The 25,085-nt window shown below is 34.3% G+C and overlaps 1 protein-coding gene across 10 annotated transcripts in view; it reads right to left on the bottom strand.

Annotated features, from left to right (window-relative positions):
- heph (hephaestus) overlaps positions 1 to 25,085 on the bottom strand; it is a 359,023-nt gene that overhangs the window by 163,304 nt on the left and 170,634 nt on the right. For 4 of the 10 annotated variants that reach the window (XM_053746132.2, XM_053746135.2, XM_053746136.2 and 1 more), the window contains exon 1: positions 4,277 to 4,827. The exons of 3 other annotated variants lie outside the window; for them this stretch is intronic. In XM_053746132.2, the coding sequence (XP_053602107.1) occupies positions 4,277 to 4,279 (3 nt within the window). In that variant the 5' untranslated portion in view covers positions 4,280 to 4,827. Of the gene's footprint in view, positions 1 to 4,276; positions 4,829 to 25,085 lie in introns of those variants that run through there. 3 more of the 10 variants (XM_053746140.2, XM_053746141.2, XM_053746145.2) reach the window with 1 other exon arrangement.

Below are 25,085 nucleotides of genomic sequence, written 5' to 3'. Positions count from 1 at the left end.
GATGATTATGATATTATTAAGTAATTAACATAATCGTAGACTTCAGAAAAATCCTTGCGCGCCTTGGAAAGACGTTCTAAATTTACATCGATTTGTTTCTCTGAATCGCTTTTGCTCATGACATGAGAGTAACGAAAATAGTTAAACAAATTTTCTCAGCGTCGTGTGACGCACCGTGGCCCCTCGTAGAGTCTCGTTTTTTATAAGCCCATAAAAATGACCAGTGGTAATTTCAAGAACTCTTATGTTATTAATATTTACTGTTAGGGCGTCGTAGGTTAGCCGCCAGCTTGCCGTGCACTTACAGTTATGGTATATGTTGATGATAGTTATATGAATGCGAGTTAGCCCTAAAATAAAATAACAATTCACTTGAAAACATCATAGAATGTTGTATCTTCGCAAACATTTAGCCGAAAATAATTATATTTTTTTCAACATGAAAGGTTACCGTCGCAAATACATTTTTCTTAAGGAAAATGAACAACCGCCTCTACCGTATGTAAAAGGAACAATTAATTTTCTTTACAAACTACGTTTATATTCAAGTAAATATTTGTGATAGCACATCCACGGCAGGTAATATCCAACTTCAAAAAGTTTTGTCTTAAGAATGATAACGCGTATAAAACGGCCGAGCCAATCCCATTCCCGAAAACCGGGGATTCCCCAAGGAACTGTGATTTACTGGAATCTTATTGTTATTACTGAATGAAGTTGGGGATGGCTCGCTAATGGATAATAATTCAAAAGACCACTTTTTCCCATTTCCATACCTTAAGGTTCGATATTAATCTTTTCGTGGGGAAGAAGATGAAATTATTATTGTTGTTTTAAAACGTAAAAGTAGATGTAATGACTAGCCGTGACGTATCAAAGTTAATAGTTGTAAATGTTAAATATATGACAATGGTTATATATAATCGTCAATCACAAAGTTCTAAAAATGCTACATTACTAGATTATTCTTAAGTATTCACCAAATTTATAGTCAATGAACAAATAAAATAAATATATCGGCAGAAAACTGTTCTATAGTCTCGAACGAATTTAAAATTGGAAAACATCTAAAATCAGCGAGGGAAACTCGATGTAGCGACACGCGACATCTCTCGCGTCTGATTGGTCGCGGGTTTGCGCTCATTAGATGTATGAATGCAATTAGCACATAGTATCATGTGTCGCGCGTGGACGCGCACTGCTTTCCAGCGAAATTATGGAGAAAACGTACGATCGAGTGATGTACTAGTTATTTATTATGTTTCTCGCACGAGCCAACTGTTTGGTTAAATGTTTTATTTACTTTAAATGTTTTATAGTAAATAAAACATTTATTAAATGTTTTATTTACTTTACTGAGATGAAATGTGCATGTTTTTGTCTATATTATAGGATGAACATTTTGATAACCATCACAGTAATAGATACGTATGTAACAAAATAACACAGACACTTTTCATTTTAATTTCAAATAAAAGTTTACATCATTTACATACGTTGTAAAAATGTTACTGAAAGAAACATTTATCGCACAACAAATAGAGCATGTTTCTCGGTGAAACGTAAATAGTTCTAAAATTCGTATATCCACGTTCTACTTAGAAAATTTACTACTCAAGCGAACTACATTTCATTCCACTTCTATCCACGGCACAGACTATATTTTATTACGCCGGTGAGCAAATCCTCAATCTCTAGGTGTGCAGATTACAGAATACAGTACACAAGATGGAGGTATGGGCATAAATTATACATAATATACGTATAAAAGCATCGCTGGGCGTATGAATACCGTTAGCTAGCGTCGTACCGCGGGTGTCTTGTATTGACACGAGATATTAATTGTAATGCCAGCTATAATACATTATCGCAATGCAGTTTGCCGAAGTTTGCGGATTCGGTATACTTTGCTGGTTTTTATTTGCGGTAAATAAAAGCTCTCATACAAATCACTGAATGTTCATACATTCGCGTCGTCATGTTCGTGAGTTGGGCGATAATGTGTAACCGGCATAAGACTCAAGGAAGGCATCATTGCTTATTAAAACCATTTTTTTAAATAGATTTTTTAATTAATTATGCTTAGTCTTTTTGACAACCGCTGCGATTTGATCTCCGATGGAAAATGATCTTATTTTCCGAATAAACCTGGTTCATTGATGCTCATCAATTGTATTTACTATAAAATGTAGTAATGTTGAGTAAGTACTCGTATTTAACTTACTTTTACTAAATCTGTGTGATTATTTACTTGATTATATTTTTTATATAATATAAATCATGGTTAATGTACAAGATAAGTATTTAAGCTTTTTGTTGGAACTGTCATATTACATTTTCACTATCGTGCAACTTGACTTAAATCGAAGTAAAACTTGGTGGAAATATCGCGAAAATGTACAATAGTAAGTTTAAGTTATTTTCGGAGTAAGCTAAGCGTAACTAAACTTTCTTTCGCTGATATTTCAAGAGTTTAAGCTGCGACAGCCGTATTCATCGGTTATAACAGGAGACTCACTAGATATATAAAACGTGACATAAAACGTTGTAAGACTCTTATCTTATTAAGTGATCTAATTCTAACTTTAGATCTAGCGATTTTACAAAATTCCGGGCATATTTTCCATCTCCATAAAAGTTAGACTATCGACTGCGTTCTTACACTGGCCGTTATTTAGTCGCGACTATATCTGATACGTGATGCAAATTCTAACGTTACATTTCATACGTCCGGCACGTGAAACGGAATGCGCTTTCGGAAGACACGCAAATATTGCAGTTTTTCGTCTTTAGTTACGGTTTCGTGGTTAAAACGTGAGATATACTCGTATGCAAATACGGGTCACCCATGTCTTGTTACTTAATACTCCTTTTTTGTTTTGCTTAATATTTTTAGCATTAATTCATATAATTTTCTTCCAAAACATAATATTGATCAGCATCAATATTATGTTTTGGAAAACATAATATTGTTTCAGCAAACACATCACAATCATCCCAGCGTCCCAAATGTGACTTTGAACAGTATCAAAGGGTTTTTCAATTAAAAACCTTCCAAAGAACGTCAAAAGCCATTTCGCAACTGCACAACTTGCAAAGGTCCATACAATTTATTAATATTGCCGTTGATTAATCACTGAAAATTTAACTTTAGACGCATTTATCACGGACATTTGTTTGTGTCGATGGAAACTGTCGCCTATTAAGATGCAAAATGAACGCGATTCAGTCTTAAAACGATTAATGTAAGGGCTTCTGCCAGCCAAACAGCAAATCAGATTTGCGAGTAGGTATTAAAATAACATAAACACACCTTTGACGAGTTGTCTTAATGAGAAAAGTTTGATACGACTTCCATTTAAGTCAAACTTCTGTCATCAACGCTTATTTTCTTAGACGGCACGGCGGCCATCGCCTCGCGCCACCTCTCACTGATAACAGTCTCTTCCCAAACGTAAACAAAACTTGATTTAGTTATCGACTGGCGACGGCCGTCGATTTTCGCTTCCCTAACTTCTTTTGGGATTGCATCTGAAATTGTGTTAAAAGTTTACATTGACGAAGTTGGACGCGAGTTAAACATTGTTTCGGGTAAGAACAACAAATCTGATCAGCTGGGAGCCCGCGGTTCCGTTTAAATAATTCCACCTGCGCTTCCAATGACAACAAACTTTTTATGATATTGTGCAAAACACGGCTCCTGTTTAAACTACCGCCATTAATTCCCCAACTGCAGGAACTATGCTGTAGTTGTTGTGTAGTTGTTAATGATTTTAATATCGTACTAGTTAATAGTAGTTATATTTACCATCAGAATATACCAAAGCTCAGAATTAACCGGCGTAAATTTGTGTAATCAACAAACACTAGATCAATTAGTTTTCTTGTTCTCAAGAGATATTAAGGACATTAAAGATATAGCCCAAGTTAAATTCGCGACGGAGATGATAATATGCTTAACTTATGCGTGAGAACCTCGACCAACTTCCCCGTAGTTACGATCGAAGTTAACCGTGACTTTGGTCCGCTTATCTGCACGCTGCTCTTCATTAGACAATGTTATATAATAATAAATGTTTATTTATTTTGGCCAACAAAGTTTCGGTCAGGATAATATTCATGCCTTATTCACTCCGTGGAGGGAACGATCGTATCTATATACATTAAAAGTCGAGAGAGTTATTATCAGATCAGTTCTCTCAAGTTTTTCGGCGTCGTGCTCTATGCTCGTGTAGCTTATGGGTCGAATAGTCGTTGGAGAAAAGGCGTCACTTACCATGTTAGAGAGCAGCAACCGTTGGTGTTTAGCGACTTGAGGATCGACGGATTGGAGCGGGAGTGAGATGGGCAACTGGAGTGGCAGAGGGAGCGGATGTGGATGCGGGTGCTGCAGGATCAGCGGCGGGCAGCAGGCGCACGGCGTCACGTAGGACACGCACCCAAGCTGCGGCGGGAACAGCGTGCCGGCGGCCTCCTTGAGGCCTCGCACTCGTCTCTTACGACCGCATCCGCGGCCGACTTCCGAGTGCTCGACGTCCACGCGCCGACTACCGATACGATTTCGACCGACTCCGGCCTGACCTGGACTCAAAGACGAGAGCGCGGGAACTGCACAAGTTCCGCGAACGGCGGAAAGTTGCGAAACTCGTGTCGGGAACGGGAAAAGGGCAGGGTCGCCGCGAGGGAGCGGGAAACTGAGCGTTCGGGTGAAGCGAGAAACGACGCGCAGGGCTCGCGAGAGTGTGGAGAAAGTGGCGGCGTGCACGGAGCACAAGTCGCCAGGCCGGCGTGTGGCGGTGGACTGAGCGAGTCGGCAGGTGCGCGGAGGCGCGGAGGGCGCTGGGGGCGGGCCCACCTGACTCACCTGGGCGCCTGCGCCGCGCTCGCTCAGCCTCCGACCGACGCACCACCTCGTGACGCGCTCCTCTTTCAAACAGAGACGGTGCACGACCAACGGTCACTGCAAATGCCCATTGCATTTCCATCATAATTAATGCTCAAGATGGATTTGTTTATAGAGGAAATTAAATTTACTTCTATTTCAATGTAGAATGGGGAAATTTCATTTATTGTTACATAGAAACTTTACTTCGGACTCTTGAAATGGGATTATAATATTTTCTTTGTTTGTAACGTACTCTAGATAAGAAAATACATTTTGCCATGACATGCGCAAATAATGAGGTATTATCTGAGAGGTAATCTCAGATAGATGTACAGCTGATCACATTGATCTCGTCGTTATATATCAAAAGACAGTCGCCGTAAGCTCATTGTGCACACTTAAAGAGGATTAGACACCTTTTAACGTAGCACTATATTTACCTTGGAGATCCTTTCAGGAGCGCAAGACAGATTACTCGTTAGCGGTGGCCAGTAAACAGGATCTGCGTATTATGAACCGTTAAGTAAACCTAGCCACTGGGAAAAGCCCGTCCATTTGGATAATCCCCAAAAAGGCAGGTAATATGAAGTTCCAGCATTCGAACCCCGAAAATAGGTGGAAATCACTGCACGGAGAAGGATTTTCGCGTGAGTTGCCGGTTGCTATAAAAAGTAAAAATGTAGTACTCAATGTACTAATCGTATAAAATAAATAAGTTAACGCCCTAGTTGTCCCTGAACTAGACCATTTTGCTACACATTTAATTATTATAATTTAATAATCAATTTTCGAAGCAGAGTATTTCAAAATTAATTGCCAGCTCGGTGCGCATCATTTATAAAATAAATTCCTATTTCATTCATTGCAAACTTATGAAACATTTAACATAGGTACATCAAATTATTTTTAAATGAAAGTTTGGTGTCATACCCTTTAAGAAAATTGAATTCATCTCAGTGGGCACATAAAATCTTACAGCAGCGCTAGTTACTAGTGTACCTACTTTAGGATTATTTTCTATATAATTCACACTTCATTACAACAAGTCACAGATAGTGTATAACATTTCTGAAATAGGTATACTGTGGTTCTTTGGAAATAAAAGTACCTATTAACTATCTAACTATTTATGGAATACCAAGGAAAAAAATACCGATACCAATCCGAATGAAGCTTTACTTCACTCTTAGATAAGCACAAAAAGTAAATCTATAGACTATACAACCTTGGCTCAAGTACTATAAGTACATACAGAAATATTAGACGAGGTATGCGAATTCCACGGTTCAAAGTTAGAGGCTGTGCGCCCACGCGGGCCCCGGTCAACGACCCTGCGTGTGCGCCGCCACGCCGTCTACTGACCGTGTTATGTAACACGACCTTAACATTGGGCTGGTGCCAAATGGAGGGGCGCCCACCATGCCCATAAATAGTATCTGTATTTGACATATTTTTGACGTGAATAGAATTATACAAATAAGGAGCACAAGGTGGGCTTTAAACGATATCGCTCATTTTGATTGTCGTTAACGTTCTTTTGCTTGGGTACTATATTGTGATATTTGACAGCTTCTTTACTGAAAAAACATGTCGGAGATGAATTAAAAAATATTTACACACATCACATAAAAATATTAATCTATTGAGTTCGTACCGAATAGGTTAGGTAGGTATAAAGGCAACATAAATGGAACACTGTGTGCCCGTTTTAATATTTTGCACCATGTCATGTAGGTATTACAAGATTAATTAATTTTTGATAACTTAATATATAATATTCAATGGCAAAATATGTCTGCGAAATTTCAGCTCAATCGTGAAAATGGGTCGAGTTGATTTTGCCTGAAGAGATTCTGAAAACCATTTTGGAAATGTTGATGGATTAAATAAATAAATTTCCGTTAGTAGTCCCATTATGAAATATTACGTCGTTATTATTGTATTGTTATTGTATTTACAGTATTGCAAACAGACAGACGAAAAATGCATGGAAGTATCAACAAATTGTGTGTAATGGCGGACGATGAAAAGAAAACATTAAACAAGCTAAGTAATGCAAGTAAATCGTGCGTGGTATTCAAGAAAACGAATAAATTGGTTTTAATAAGGCATAAACCGAGAGGAAAAAAAATAGAACGATCGGTCACGAAGCCTGGCCATGGTATTTACGCTCTGCTGCACACCATATACGGTATCGAATGCACTTTTTGCGCACAGGCGTATGTAATTTGCTGTACTGTTATTGATGTACGATAGACAAACATTGTAATAGACAATGTGAGGAGTGGTAGGTTTTAGTGACGACGTGTGCTCAGAGGAACGAAAATCTATTCGTAAGTTGGAATGCATGCAGAAAAGTGACTATAATATTTGCTGTGTTCTATTCCTTTAAGGTATATAACCCTATATATAGTTTAAGTAAATAATTCAGCATGACAAAGAAACTATTTCGAAGAAGCTATTTCGAAGTCACACAATTTTCAACGTACATAATTTCTAACTAAAACCTAACAGTTCCATATTCTAATTACAATGTTTGTCTGTGGTTCCGCAGGATGGCTGCGCTTAGACGCATGTGGATCCTGCAGGTGCAAGGGCTGGAGGGTGGAAGGTAATGGCGTGGGGTCGACAAACTGCAATCGCGTCTTGTTATCTATTTTTTGCGATTAGGAGCTGTTAACGTCCTACTTTATGCCTTTCCGAGCTTAATGGCTTTTACGCATCCTCGAGAATTCTTTGCTCACACTTTCCATGAAAATGTAAATTTATTTATCTCTTTGTGTTCTTCGACTATATTTTCATACAATTTCTAAACTGTAACTTTGTTTTATTTTTTCTAATTCATATCCGTGTAACGTTTAGATTTGTTATAAAGACAAAGACTCCATTTTTTTATGTCTCCATTGTGTGGGTCAGTGGAGCTATGTGGAATTCTGGTCCCGTTGTCCTAGATTTTTTAATTCATGATTTTGACTACATAGAGATAAATCATCATGAAGTTACTAAAAGGGTTCCTTCAATTCGTATTCACGGTAATGATTCTAGGCACAGGTGTATTGAAACCTTTGGTTTCCACTTAAATTATCTGGTGGTCTTCCTTTGAAGTAGCTGACCCTAAATTAATCTTCCTATTGATTAGTCCCACATCGAAATTTGTTAAAACAAAACATCGAGCTAGTCGGCTCACAGTATATTCAGATGATTTTACGTCTGCCCTAAACCAAAAGCACAAAATGGAAATAGCGAGAACGCAGCATTATTCGATTTCAAACTGTCTAAATGGTTTCATTAACTATACTAGTTGTAGACCTCGCGAATATAATAAATTTTGATGAGATTTTACAAAATTGTGAATATTTCGAAAACGACTTAGCCGGTTTTGATGCCTCACGAACTGAAAAATTCTATTGACAGATCCTACATACATCAGACCAAAGGACAGTCCTGTAAAAGACAAAATTTATCTTCATGAAATTATATTGATGATGAAATAACTTTTAATCATAAGGATTAATATGCTTGTGAAGTAATAATTGTCAAAATGCACTTTTTAATTTACATTATATTTTTACATATTTATAATATATAATGCCTTATAGTTACTCAATTATAAAAGATAGATGTATAGTGTCGCGGACTTTTTTTGGATCTACTAAAAGCGTATATTTTTGTAGTACGTTATATATATGTATAGTTGTAGTAGAGCCAGTGCACGCACGTAAAGATTGTCGGTAGCGCTTTTATTTCGGATTACTTTATAATTTCATTGATATGGCTGAAAACTAATTTATTTCAAAATAAATATATGCCTATAGCAATCTCGGATAATGTGGCTTTCTAATGGTTAAAGAATTATTGAAATCGGTTTGGTAGCTTCGGAGATTGAGTAATTTCCGCCTCAAACATATATCTCCTGCTCACCTCGCGAATTATAAATATTTTTTTATAAAATTGTAAATATTTCAAAAACGGCTTAATAATAAATTTTGTTGCCCCACGAACTTAAAAATTCCATTGGCAGATCCTATATACCTTTTAAATTTCATCAAAATCGGATCAACGGTTCTAAAATTATCGCGTTACAAACCTACATACAAAAATGTATTTTTGCCCCAAGTAGAATGTTAGATCTCGCTCGCTTCGCTCGCTCGGTCAATTATTCCGATAGAAATTCAGATCATTTCGCATAACCGTACGGCCAAACGAACCGTTCGTCATTTGCGTAAAGTTTACCAGCACGAAGCACCAATATGAACAAAGAGTGCATTTGCAAATGAGCAAAATTCAAGTGATGCATGCCAGCAAATCATAATAATTAATGTGAAGCAGGCTGTTTGTTGAATCTACTTACTATTCTGTAATGCAAAGTCGTTAGAGCAGATGATGCGCTTTCAATGCTCGAATTGTGATTTGTTTCATTGGTATAAATAATGGAGTTGTTTTCCTCCCATAGATATTATTATGTGGCTAAAAGTAGGAGTTTGTGGATTTACTTCATGAAAATAACATGCATGCATAACATAAATGATTTCTTCTCTTCAGTAGTTTTGAAGGAGGTCAATTGTTGGTCTATATGCCTAATATGAATATCGCCTAAAAGCGTTTTACTTGGCCTTCCTACTAACAACTTTTCTAGTCTCTTCTTCCTCCTACTTATTAGAATTTTTTTTATTACGATATTCCACTAGAAAGGGAGCAATGGAGAAAACTCTCCGGTATGAGAGAAAAAGGGTTCGATAAAATCGTAATACATTTTTGATATTAATAAAACATCTTTGGAACGTAACTTTGAAAAGAAAAAAGTAACCTTAAAATATTATTAAACAACAATCAGAAAACGGCGGTCTTACGCCAGCTAAGCTGAGATGTGAAATTAATAATGCAATTAACCTATGCTAAAGATTGCTCGGTTAATTTTCCTTCAGTTAACGCAATATTATGTGGTAAGCGAAAATGAAAATTTTCACGAAATTATTTTCTTGTCCGTGTAACATTAGACGCTAAGGAAACAATGTTAAGTTTAATTGTTACAACTGCTAGTGCAGTCATATGTCCAGAAAAGTGTTAATTGTTAATAAGCGGCGCCCCAAATGGACATTACTAATGTGGAAGAGATAAAGCGGGAAACATTTTCGACAATAAAAAATCGGCGATGAAAAAGTAACCGACTTATTGAATGCGTTTATCGTATTTAGTGGGTCAACTAAACTATATTACAGAGTGATGCCAGTAATCTAAAACAAACCCAAGCTCGTAGTAAGTAGTAGAAAAGGTGATGACGACTACGACACAGTTACGACACTACGACATGTACGATATTTTTCTATAGTATATCTACAAAATCAAATTTAAAACAGAATGTATTATAAGAATCATTAATAATTTACTGCAATACTTCGTCCGCTTGATGCCGACCGTCGACCGCACCGGGTTTTTGCGACAAAACTCGACATACAAACAGAATAGGTTATTTAGATTAACACAGAAAGGACGAGCATGCTTGTCGCTAAGCTTAATGAGAGAATATATATATACATTAAATTTTAATTCACAGTACCTATATTAATAAAGCCTTTTTCGTTCCAAATTCAAATTCAAATCATTTATTCAGAAATTAGACCTTCACAGGCACTTTTTCTCGTCAATCTTTATATTTATAGTTATTTCTCACAAGCTGCAAACTACTGGCATTTCGGAACGACCACTGCTGAGAAGAAATGCCGAAAGAAACTCATTTGAACAGTGTTGGTCTATCATACCAGATCGGCTTACCATTATTGTTTCTTACAATGTTTTTTTTTTCTTTCTATTAATATATAAAAGTACATAATGTACATAGTCAAAAGGTATATCAAAACAGTTTTGATATACCTTTTGACTATGTACATTACGTACTTTCCAGATTTATGTCAACTTTTTTCTTATTTGGAATATAACTGAAATGGTAAATCCGATTAAAATGGAAAACATTATGTATGAAATACAGTGCTTTGTTCTATCAACGTATGGCGGATCAAATAAGATGAAATGTACTGAAATATGTTACTGATAAATATTTTACCCGTTTCATGCGTTCAGGTCGTAATATTTAATCCAGATAGGGATCCGGATTAATACAGTTTACTTTTAAATTTCGACGGCAAAAATAGTTCAAAAGGAAGGCATTTTACAGAACGTGCGAAAAACATTTTATGATCAATTCTGTAATTCAGTTTATTTATCTCCTTGTATAATAAATATTCAGTCAAAAGTTCGCCTATACCGACCCACATCCACCCGCAAAAAGTTTCGAAGACACACAAGAATTGCCAACTTATTTATTAACAATGTCGTCATTTCGACAGAGGGCATTTACAAGTCACAAAGTAAATACGTTTGCGTATTCATACCTAAGGGCTGTTCTGCACGCCGGAGGTACGCCCTAAGTAAACCTACTCATGATGCTTGCCGACCGCTACAAAGCTATAGGACCCAACCGGACCTTTCGCTCGTTGACGGTCCATACAAATATTCATATTTAATTCCACTGGCTTTGAGTAAAGCAATATTAACAAATGCCCAAGGACTAATTCTGAATTTAGTTAACTTTGACGGCGCATATTTTATTAATTGTTGGATTATGTGCTGTTTTGATTTGGAGATGTCAATAATATTTCTGATGATCTGTCAGAATAATTAAAATCAACCCTTATTATCTTTTCTGTTCGGTTTGTAGAGCAGTTGACTGGCATGGAACTCCTATTCAATAAATTTAATTATTTAAAACTAGCTGCAAGGCTCCGCTCCCGTGAGAATTTCTGGATAAAAAGTACCCTATGTATTCCAGGTTATATTCTACTCGTGTACCAAATTTCATAATAATCGATACAGCCAGAAGATTTTAAGAGAAACAAACATACACACATAGGTAGTATAAGGTCGTAGAATTATTGTCCAATTTTTGTTTTAACAAAGAAATACTTCTCAAATAATCCATACAATTTATCATATATATTTTATTTTATTATTATAATTTTCGTCTATTTAATTTATTTCATATTATTAAGTTTACTGCACCCTCTTAGTCTACTTGTTTCTCTTTCCACCCAAAGGTTGACTGAAAGAAATTGCATTAGCGATAAGTCTGCCTTTGCACTCATTATTTTTGAATACCTTGTTGTAACTTATAACTCCTTTGTGAATGGTGCAATAAAGAGATTTATCTATCTATCTATAATCCTGTTCAAAGCTTGTTTTTATCAATGCTGCAGAATGAAGGAAGTACGGCGTATACTATATACTATTTGGTGGCATACCAAAAATATATATGGTATAGTAGGTATGGTATATACATATATTATATAACAAACACATAAAACAAATTGTAGAATACACTCAAATAAAATCAAGATCAAATTAATAATTAATCTTTTGTCTTATTCATATTATTATTATGCTCAACACATACACTTTCTACTTCCCAAATGGAAGTTAGCCTGAAATGCAGGTGATTTCAAAGGAATTATCAAGGTAGAAACGCACTGGTGCGTGCGACTCTGTTTATGACAGATTGCGTACTCAGTGTGCCCTGACCTTTAGGGCGGGCCAACTAGCTACTGCCTGGATTATATACTCCACTGAGTAATTCTCGCAAAAAATATAAGCCCTTTACAAACTAGTAGCCCTTTTTGATGTTAACGTCGAAACTATTGCGGCTGTTGTAACCACTATTGTTGTAGAACAAGAGGAATCGTCACGATAAACTCCAAAACACCATAAACATAAGTGTTAAAAAAAATTGTATGTACCCATATAAAATTCAGCAGCAAAGGAAGTCGATATAATGTAAGTTAAACATTGTATTTTGTTATTGATGGATTTTATTTGATAAATACTAAAAAAGAATCGGCAAATGGATACTTAAAATTAGAAACATTGATACATATTTACCTAGTTCATATCATGTTAATATTATATGATATAATACAGATTTAACTTAAAATATATTATGAGTAGAGCTGGCAAGCTGCTTCGTTCCTTTGCGAGGGATATCCCTATGTGGTATACGTACACATACGTTTTGTACATGGAATTTATAATGCCAGTGCCAACAGTTGATTAATTGGTGGTGTGGTCCGACATGGAACTATGAGGAACTAGAAATACTATACAATTTAATGAGATGTTGACCTTTCAAATACATATATTTTACAAGTATAATCACCACAATCACAAGTATCTAACAAAGCAATATAAAGTACCTATCCCATTTTCAAGTTTAGCAATATTTTTTATAGACTTTAAAACTATAATTTTGAGTCAGCAATGTTACCAAAAACAAACATATAGACGGAAAGACAGACACACAGACAAAAATTTCAAAAATATCGTATACACTTACAGTTTATCGTATACACGTATAGAATTGTTAATCTGATATGTCATTTCTACAGACTAGAATTATAAATTTCAGTTTATTTACTATTTTAAGTCACAAAGATTTGCGAATAGGTAAGTGTGTAAACGTTAAATTTACTATATAAGTTAAAACACGTAAATAATTTAAATACTTTACTTTGAGTTTACGTAAATGTGAATGACTTTTCTATTCCTTCTTCGTAAAAAAGTTGTTTCTTTGCATGAAGACCCAATAAAAAGAAATTACATTTTTATTCGTTCCACTCAACTTAAGGCAATAATGTCTATAAATAGAATTAATAAAGCTAGAAGTGGAGACTAAAAACGCAATTAGTACAGTTTATTTAATTCCTTGGCAGTCGCGATCTTAGCTAAATTTCCGCATAATTTATGTAAATATGGCGCCAATCCCTCCTCACTTACACCAGATGATATTGTGACAGACGAAATTAATGTCAACACTACATACACACAGAAAGACATTATAACTACTAGTGGTTCCCAAATTAAGTAGCTTTATTTTAGGGGATTAAAAAATTCAATATTTCTTTAAATTATCCTAGCATTATCCCTTTTTTGCTTTATATACCTATTTCGTTTTCCCATTTCGACGGAAAGGATTTTAGAGATTTTATTATTCATAAACTCAATATTTACCAACTTGTGCCATTATTTTCTTCTAGATAAAATTATAAATTCTTTTTGAAATGTCTTGCCTCGAGTAAACACATTTTATAAATCAGATTAAATTCTTCGGTTTTATCCAAAATCAAGCTCCATTTATTTATATTTTGCAAAACAGCATTGTTTATTTGTAAATTTGTTAACATATGATATAGAAGATACAATAGACTAGAAATTAAAAAAAGGACAACATTCAACGGCCCACAATAATCACTAAGCTTGTAGAGCGGGTCCCATGGACATCAACACAGAAATGGAAACAATATAACCAGAACCGCAGGCAAACATCTGTGATCACAACAAATATTTTCGATAGACGTGGTCAACACTACGCCACAGAAGTTGTCAAAATTTAGATATATATGCATTTGAATTTATGTTTCTAAAATGAAAACTTAAGAATTAGCCAGACTGATCTAACAGCACTACCTGGAGCTTCTTTACATCAAACGGCATAACAAATTCATACATTATGTATAAACGGCTTAATGGAGCTGGTATGAGGTCATACCGCCTCCGCATTAAGAGCTTTCGGAAGGGACCGCGGGGAGGGACTGCAAAGGGGGGGGGGACCAAAGTGAATATTATAATAGGTGTTTCTTGTTTTCTGACTGACATTATATTCGTCGAGCGTGAGTGACACTGTCTGCGAAGGGTATGTTTAAAATAATTATTTATGACCGCTGGCGAAAAGGAGGGTTATTAATCCGCCCATACTTAGTTTTTGACGTCAATAACGTCAAAATTTACTTAAAACTAAGTCTGATGAGTGAATGATGAGGTAGATAATTCTAAGTTTACCTATTTCAATCAGCAAAAGAGGCAGCATCAAACGTTCGTGAATTATGTATCAACACAGAAGTAACAGTTCGTGTAAAAAAAATATTTCTATTCTTAGTAGCGGGCAAGAAAAGGCAGAGATGCTAATGAAGGTTACTCCAATTTATAATAAGAGTAGGATGCTTCCTAAGAAAGCTATAATCTCCAAATAATACATGTATTTTGAGGTGAACAACGCTTCATACATATAGACATGTTGAGCATAAAAACTCGATAAAACATAGAAACGACAGTCACCCGTTCCGAGTAATCGATCAATTGGGACTCCCGAGGACGCACAGTTCATTCGGAATATAATTCGATATTCCACCGCCAATTTGATAATATTCCTCGGAATTTTTAAAAAACTAGACAATATATTCGCTAGGGTGTTGGTATGTTTCTGAAACTTTTGAAGTTTTCAAAATCGATGTTATTTCAACAAATTAACACACTACACACTAAAAGTCAATTTTTTGTATGTACATACATACAAAAAAGAATATTTTTGCCCCAAGTGAATGTATGTATGTTTGTTTGTAACGCGATAACTTTCGAACCGTTGGTCAGATTTTGATGAAATTTAAAAGGTATATAGGATCTTTACATAGAATTTTCAAGTTCGTGGGGGCAACAAAATCGGTTAAGCCGTTTTTGATATATTCACAATTTTAAAAAAAAATATTTTTCGCGAGGTCTAAGTTCGCTGCGAACAACTAGTTATAATGTAATTAGGGATAACTATGAGAATTTCGCGTAGTTTCACTTCAGATATCTTTAGGTGACACTGAATTTGAACAGCAATGTTAGTAAGTAACAATTGAAAAGAAAATTAAAGTAACAAAACTAAGTAAGATACATACAAATAAGATCACAGATTATATCATATATACGGAGTTGTGTGGCTAAAATAGAAGTCTTAATTTTATATTATCTTTCCATAAATTGCTTTTCTAGGAACGAATGAAATAAAAGGAGATACATTCATACTATATGAATGTATTAAAATATTGCAATGTTTACTATTACATCAAAGCGAAATCGCCGCCGGGCTAATTTTGATTAAATTTAATACTAGTTGTTCGCCGCGAACACAGACCTCGCGAATACAATATTTTTTTATAAAACTGTGAATATTTCAAAAACGACTAAACCGATTTTCTTGCCCCACGTACTTAAAAAAAATATTGACAGACCCTACATAATTTTTAAATTTCATCAAAATCAGACCAACGGTTCGAAAATTATTGCGTTACATACATACAAAAAATGTATTTTTGGCCCAAATTTATTTGTAGACCTCGCTAACTTCGTTCGTTTGGTCAATTAAAATAGGTCTTGAATAGCTAATGAAAATACTTAAAAAAAAAGACAATTACATAATCTGCTGTCACATTGAGAACTAATAAATGACATAAATTTGGAAATCTTTAATTACCTCTCACAGCGTAGGGTCTGCATCCCTACATTTTCTCCTCCATTATCAAAAAATAACAGTTACTGAAAAATAACATTACCGAGTACGTGATTTCCGTTCCTCCCGAGACTACAGGTATTAGTGTACAAAACAAGCGAAACTATTTGCTGCAAAGTTTAAAAAGCTATTTATCATAAGTATACTCCCGGCAGACATGTCCGCGGTAACGACCACTAGCACGAGGCAGCTAAACGGCGTCCTACTTGAGCTACAAATGCGTCAAGGCAGCGCGACTAAGCCCTCTCGCACCACCATCTCTTTTTATCAATTTATTTTACTAAGATATATAATTATAAATGTGGTACTACAAATTATTCTATACTTTATATTTGATTTATTTTTAAGTATTATAGGTTTCAATTGGACCCAGTTAACACAATAAAATTACAAAAAAATAAATGGCCAATTGGCGGTAAATTGTGCAGTACAATCTGTGTTATTTAGTTCTCACTATAGATTAAAAGAAGTCGATAAAAATGAGATTGTGGCGCTAATGAGCCTGGAGCGCCCCTTAATTATGTTTCTATTAACTTGCAACTTTTTATCTCTGTAAAACATAGTATTACGTCATGTAATATTTTGCAGCGCAGCTAGGACGCCGGGTAAACGGCGGTATAATCGCGATGCATCACACTCTCAGCTGATGCATTAGGAACTTGCATACTTTGAGATGCACCTTAATGTGCCGGAAGATTTTTCCCGATATAATATAAATTAGAAAAACCTATGCATTAACTGACGAGCGTGCTTGTGATGATTGTAGAGGAAGTGAGAGACCTGAAGGGATTCTAGCAGATTCTGCATATCTTTGCATACATATTATAGTGTGTATATTTAAAAAAATAGAGTAATTTTTATCAAGTTTTACATAAATTTATTATGTCTTAATTAAATAACAAACAAGGATTTATGAACGTCTCCACGGTGTGAGGATTTGCATAATTTAAATTTAATTAAGAGTTGTATTAATTCGGAGAAGTTATGATTCGTTGCATTTTAACATTTTATATAATAATAAAAAAATGCGAGGAAATATAATGTTTTTTAAAACCCAAAAATAATTCGCATGATTTCTTGCTATTTCGCCATATTTTCTTGATATTTCAAACGTTGTTCACAAAATAGGTACGAAGTAACTAAATATTGTTAACTGCTTCACGCTCATGTTTAACTCTTCATTAACTATATCTATTCCAAAATTCCTACAGTACCTTATGTGTTCATCCAGGCTATATTCGACCCGTGTACCAAATTTCATAACAATCGGTCTAGTAGATTTTGCGTGAAAGAGTACCTAACAAACACACATCCTCACAAACTTTCGCATTTATAATATTGGTTTTTGATTTTCAGATATAAAAAACTAATGTTTTATATCCTAAAATCAACCCAATCAACCCAATAAACCCAATTAAAAAACAGATATACGAACAAAACTCCTCTTTATGATAATGGTTTAAAAAGAATAATGTCTGGAAACATAAAGCAAGGCACCACTTGTTGCTGCTACTAGGTATGCCGCACACGTTGCAGCGTTTCTCTCTAATATTAGTGTGCCGCACTTAACCTGGAATGCATGTAATATCGCCTCCCTCAATTTGAATAAGAAGCTAGCAATATTTTTCCAAAGTTTCCACATTTATTCCACGTATGAATGGTCAGCTGCAATTTATTTTTGTTAAAGTGGCAATGCTATTCTTCACATACATTTTGAAATGCGAGATGGTCGAGATCTTCAGAATATTGCTATTTATATAATATTATTATAAAAAAAGATTTTAACTTAAAATAAATAGATAAACAAGTGTTTTAAAAACAAAATCTTAAATGTTAGTGATCAATCTTATTACTAAAGGCTTGCCCATAAGTATGCGTATAAGTAGGTACCCAATAGATTTTATCGTAAATTATATTTGACACACTAGCTGTTATTGTCGTCAGAAAGATCTTGTTGAATTTAGCGCGTGACAAAAAATCATTTCCGTAAGTTCCCTCGTTGGATGCCGATCCTGGAGATGCACTGTCATGCTTATCATAATAATGCAATGTCATGGAAACAAAAGCAATGTGAAAAACTTGGAAAAGACATGGAATTTTTTTCAACTCTGATGGACAAGCGGAAATAGGTGAAATGCGATTTGATTACAGATAGTCAAACTGGAGGGATACGAAATAAAAGCTTGTAAATATGCAATGTTTTACGAAACCTACATTTATTAATTCAATTTCATTCACAAATGAACAAAATTATTCCACCTCGTTTCGCTTGAATAAACTTTAACAAAGTAAGGGCTATATAGGTATACAATGTCGCGTAATTCCACATGCACACCGCTGTATATACTGGGGACTGTGGTCGTAAGCGTTCCCTCGATGGGCTGCAAGTGGACGCCCGTATCTAACGCAATATTTCAGCAAGTTTGTAAACTAGAGACAAGTCCAAACATTACACGACGGTTAATTTTAACTACTCATAACCATTATTAGGCCTATTCTATATGTCAAAATAAAGTAGAGATGGACACAAATTCTGTGGGTGGACATAAAAGTATAATATATTTTTTGAAATGGTACAAATTATATAAATATAAATGTAGTGATACTATTTATGTAAATTACACATAGTATGACTACCATAACCTGACTACCGTTTGTATAGGTTACATTTGAAGTAAGACGATAGCGATACTATTATTTGCATTTTTATTTTTGGGACAAACAAACTTCAATACCTACTAATGGTAAACCCTTCGTCCACTTTGGCAACTTAACTTACCTAACCGGTTACAAGAGAAGATTTATTTTTCGGCGTTTCGTGAAAGAAGATTTTTTATTTCACTTTCGTAGATCAAAATTGTGTGGACGCAAGATAAAATATAAAATCAACATTCAGTTAAGTTATAGAACAAGTGGACAAGCACTTATAAAAAAACCATTCACGTGCTATACTAACGTAAATCTCTGTATAAGTGTATACATTCATATGGTTTGAGTTACTAAGTACGTATTTATTTTAGTAAAATGGGAATTTAGTTCCAGAATTCAGTTGAATAGCAAATACCTAGTTGCAGGAGTTATAAAATCAACAATCCATAATTTCTCTTTGAGAATACGGACCTAACAAAGTTTCTAAGTAGAGTTTACTGAATGTAAATATTTTGAGCTCTTTTCGAGTTCTACTCTACGATAAAAATATATAATTAGTGTAAACAATCTTTACACAGCTTTGACTACGCAAAATCCGGTATGACGATAAACAGTGCATGTTAAAGTCAATTCTACGATATTTGTACATCTACATTCAACCACTAGAAGGTTGGTCTAAAAGCTAACTCCTAAAACTATTCTCGCTCCCAAATTCCTATTAATTCACTCGAGTAATTTGTATCACTCCAACATTTCACTACTCGGTTAAAGGTTTTCATTTCCTTTCCTTCATAATAAATGTATATATCAGAACTAAAATATTACTTGGAGTTTGTATTAGTCTTGGTTTGTTTATTTTAACAGTTGCATCGGACTGAGGTCTATCAAAATCAAGTGAGTGGAAGCTTTGAGGTAACAGAAGCAAGTTGGACCTTTGATTGCGGATTGCAAATGTTTGGCCAAGCTCACAGCGCAGCGACCACATCAATTATTCAAATAACTACGTACAGACTGACTAGAGGAGTAATTTTGAGAATATTACCTAGACTGCACGCCATATAAGCCGCTTACAAGTTTCGCGCCAAATATCTCGGGGACCCTAGATAGCTCTTGTGTTTGGCGAGTTCGAAATTGACAAGTTAGATAACTGATATTATTAATTTGATGTTAATACCTAAGTATAGAAGGAGCAGTGTCAAAATTGTGACGTACCTACCGGTAAGCTGAGGGAGACGGAAATAATTGTATGTAACAAGTAATTGTATTCATTCTCTGAAAAACTTACGCTCAAGAATGTGTGTGTTTTTTCTTGTCTAAAGGTACCCCGGTTATCATTAGTATTATTACATACATCATTACTAAGTCTGTAAAAATAGCAACAGAGCATTGTTTAGACATTCAAGTAATTTTTTTAATATTCGGATTGAATTGAATTTGACAACAAGGTACTACTTGGACCTCGTTGTCAACAATATAGTTGAAGGTTCAAAGACCATGCAAAAATATATCTACTTATTGAGGTTAATAATGTAAATATACAATAAATTAAACATTGGTGTAACTATATTCATACTACACGGAATGCTGTTTCTAATGTAAAATATTCTACATGTAAAGATAAACCATCCTGTATTTCCATTAACATACATCTCGTCATTGAAACGCATTCAGAGGACATCAGATGAAAAGGATCTGTGTATCGAGACGTTGCTTAGCGAGATGGGACTGCTTCAACTAATGGATATTCATACCACATGCAGCATCAATTGGACACAGATCCAGCTCGAAATTAATCTGTTGATTACAAGTATAGTCTACAACAGAGAATCCTGCATAGACTCTTATGCAGTAATAAGAGGGGCCAATTTGCAACGATAGTTTGCAGTATTACTTACAGAACCTTCCAGGTTTCTCAGAATTATGTTCTCAGTCCAGTCAAAGGAAAACCTGGCTTTGATCTGCGAAGCTTCATTAATAGTTTATTTGTGAACAGAAATAAGTAAATAAATGGTAATATCAGCGGACAAATAGAGCCCAGAGGCTCTGAAGTTGTATAAGAAAGAAGAATATTTCAATGAATATGACATAAAAAGGGTAAAGAATTCTAAAATATGAAAGGGCAGAATCTTACATCAAGAACGTGTCATTTAAAAATTCAATGTGATAAATTTAATTGAGTCTTCACTCAGTTTATTATAATCTCACCGAATTATTTATAACAAATTTAATTGAGAAGAGACATTTTCGAATAGCTTTACTTTAAATAAATTTTGGCTATTGGATTAATTTCGAGTATATACAAAATACTTTCAAGATACATTTTCGAGTTAGTAATTGCCTTTGAAGTATTTCTGTTTTCCGCTACGCCCATTTAGGATTACTCAAAATAGTTATACCATTTCATTTGCTCTTTATTGTCCAACTTTAGTAATAAATGACGTCATTTATAAGGTAGTCAACTTCGCAAGTCCCGCGGGCTTCGGCTGACCAAAGCCTTACAATTGATTGTTGATATCTATTATTGTTAATTTGTTAAGTTTAATCGAAGTGCTAAGAGTACAAACTCAAAAAATTTGATGTTATTTTATTACCATTTACTTTCGAAATATAACTACTTTATTATACTTTATTTAATGTTTATTTAATCGACGAAAGTGAAAAACAATTTATGTCTCCCAGCGAGAAAGGAAACAGAAAAAATCTCTTGTACTTATCTGGTTATATATAGAAATGTCCACGTGATTTGGTATAAGTGTAAAAATAAATTTTCTCTCCCTTTAGCTATCAAAATGAATGTCAGAAAATATAATGTCAAAATAATGACAGAAAATATAATGTCAAAATAATGACAGAAAATCGTAGTTATAGTTTATGCTCTGGCATAGATCAATAAGGAGCAAATTTACAATACAAAAAATAATCAAATATATACATAAATCGATTTCAATAAGCGTACCTAAAGTCTGGCGGGTTTTTCAGAAAGGGAAGAAGGATTAAAGAGGTCACGAAGCTGACATAGTAGGATTAACTGAATGTTGCCGACTCAGCAAATAAATGACGACTCAGACGGATGTCGTGTTCACTAGAAACGATTATTTTAATACACATTTAGCAGATTGTATGAACATATGTACTTTTTATCCCTATTCCGAAAAGAGCCAAGGTTTAGTGAAAGGATTCTGTGCTAATCTAATCCACCTGCGATTTAGATGATGTCATATTCCATCTCCAGCTATCGTAATCGGCCTTCCGGCACTTTTTGCCCTAAGACACAAAAAAACACTTTGTTTTAATCTAATAGAAATGTAAAAACCTCACAGCGACATCATTTTCAGATATTTTTATTGTGTAGCCCAAATTACGAATAAACTATCTAACAGAGGCATGACTGCTATATCAATAGCAATCTAACTTCTTATGTGCCTCAGTAAACGAAACTGCTATACACCTGAATACCTAAATGCTAATTATCTACAAGCTTCACTTAGTAAATGTTTAATTAAAAGGCTACTAAAAAGGGTAATGAATATTGTTATTATATTAGGGGGGTATTTGATATTTTGTTGTATAGTGCAACCCGTGCAACGTGGAAATTGCAACCGCTATTACTGTCTCACTATCACGCAGTCATTAGTAAACCGATAGGCTCGTTATTTTAATAGACGTTGTTACGAACTATGGCTCCAATCATTATTTGGATCTGTACGCTGCGTTTACCTATTTTAGTTTTACCAATTAAGCTATATCTATTTAAAAATTATGGGAAAGAATGTACTTGAAAAATATGACCATATTTTTTCAAGACATGAAAGATAACAAAATTATTACCACTGTACAAAACAGTATTTTAAACATTTCTTATATTAGAACGTATCTTTGTTCACACTAATATATAAATCGAATATATAATGTAACAAATATTTTACTTTTCAAAATGTGGCCAAAAATATTTTTAAAAGAACTTCCAGAAAGTTAAGCCAAGGATCCCCGTGGCAATAGACTTAGTCGGTCGCGAACACGTCAATAAATCTGACACTTGTCAACGGAAAAAGTGCTTACATTTTCTCCATCTTTGATTTTAAAAGCCAGCCGGGAAAATATTGCGTCACTGCTTTAAAGTACTTTGGAATAAAATAAATGTATTTTATAAGGCGACAAACTAAGAATTTTTGTTTTTACTTTTTACAGAATATTTTAAAATATTTACCGAAAAATATCTTATTATTTTATCTATCCTTGCCAATGATATATTCCATTCCAAGCTTTTAACTTGCAATGTACGCATGTTCGGGTGAAATCTTGTAACTCCATTTTGAAGCAGATATTTTCAACCGATTGAGCAGAAATTTTGTACACACTTTTAGCTTGGATGATAATGCATTAATGCACTATTAGGGAACTCTGCTTTACTACACATACATGATTTTTTGACACGCATTAAATGCACTACAATCAAAAATGTCAAACATATATTTTTTGTATAAAAGTTATTTTAGCTAAGGACAGGTAATTTCCATATGAAATAATTCACCTACAGTAAATAAACAGAACGATTCAAAGATCGGTTCATATGGTACGCCTGAACAAACTCTGTTTTTTCACAAAGCTTTGCCGGTGTAAAGCTGTGCCAGATATTTCCAATGTGCATCATGTAACATACATTTTCCGCGCCTACAATTTCGGCATCGGCGTTATACCCTGAATCCTTAATGAATACCTCCCAACGTTCGTTTAATATTAGATCATTAAAACCACAATGTTCGAAAACTTACCTGCTTTAGAGAAGTTACATAAACAATGGAAGTTCGCTTGAACTTTGGACGGTACCTATGTCAGGTACAAGTTATAACTTCCATTGCTAATTAAAAATTTACCAGCATAATGGTTGATTTTAAGCAAATCAAGGGATTACTACAAGTTTCAGATTTCATTTATATTTTAGCGTTGTCAATCATGGCCGGTACAAATTGAACTGATTTGTAGAAATTAATTTATTATCGAGATTAAGTAACGTAATGTAAAATCACTTCAAAATGTTAAGCTATTTCTTACGGTGATCCCGGGCTAAAGCTGACAAACACAATACTAAATCATTTCTTTCGCATAAACTCATAATTCTAAGTAAATAAAATCGTATACAGAAAAATTACACATTTTAATATGTGTTAAAACAAATAAGTATACTTCAATACGAGCCAATAGCAAATATGGTTATACAAACAGTATTCCACTGCCAATAACAAAAACACAAACACAAACACAATCTTAACTTCTAATGTATTAGTTAATTACAAAATGTACACATAAATCAATACCGAATGTTACATATTTGATTTTCATATTGTTTAGCAAACATAGGTAACAAACAGAACAACCAAAATTCAAACACAAATGGAGTTACATCGCGAGTTTATACAATTCAGATGAAAGTGGAACGAATAACGGTATTTTGCGTTTACCTCCTATTCTTTTGGATATAAGAAAACCTTTAGTTTTCTCTGAACGACAAGGTCTTGAAAACTGTATAAAGAATTATATTTCTCTATGACTTGTCTGAGTGGAGCATAGTGAATACTAACATTTAAGCATTAAAGAAATAAAAAATGTCAACTCGAGCAAAAAATATTAAAAATGCAGTTTTACCTGCACCGCTAGCGAGGTTGAATAAACTGCGTTATTTGTCTCGGTGTTCCGTTTAAATAAGAAATGTTTGTAGCTCGTGAAATAATATGAAGTACTAAATATATTACATAAATACATATGTTATCTGTTCTTCACGGAGGCTTAGAATGGCCGATAAAAAAAAACTTTTTTGTCATTAGACAAAATTTTTTGTGTAATGACGGTTTCTACTTGACTTATACGATACATATAAAAAGGCTAAAGTTGTACATTGTACTATTGTATCGTAGTAATTTATAGTTTGGTAGTTGTTGTAGTATTTTTATTTGCTTTTGCGTAAATCAGAAAAAAAAAATGTTTACTAGGGACATATATTAAAGCTACTTACAAAACTTATGTTATTAAAAATTAGTAATTTAAAATCAATGTTTTGTCTATTTAAACTTTTGACATGAGTTTGATGTGAAAGAGTTACTTTGATGTCTGGAATGTTTGATTTAAGCTCAAGATTAAAAACAAACACTGAAATATAAATTTGTCTTTACTCTTACGAAA

The sequence above is a fragment of the Plodia interpunctella genome, chromosome 6 (assembly GCF_027563975.2).
Source record: "Plodia interpunctella isolate USDA-ARS_2022_Savannah chromosome 6, ilPloInte3.2, whole genome shotgun sequence".
Lineage (NCBI taxonomy): Eukaryota > Metazoa > Arthropoda > Insecta > Lepidoptera > Pyralidae > Plodia > Plodia interpunctella.
This window is presented reverse-complemented; position numbering and strand designations above follow the sequence as displayed.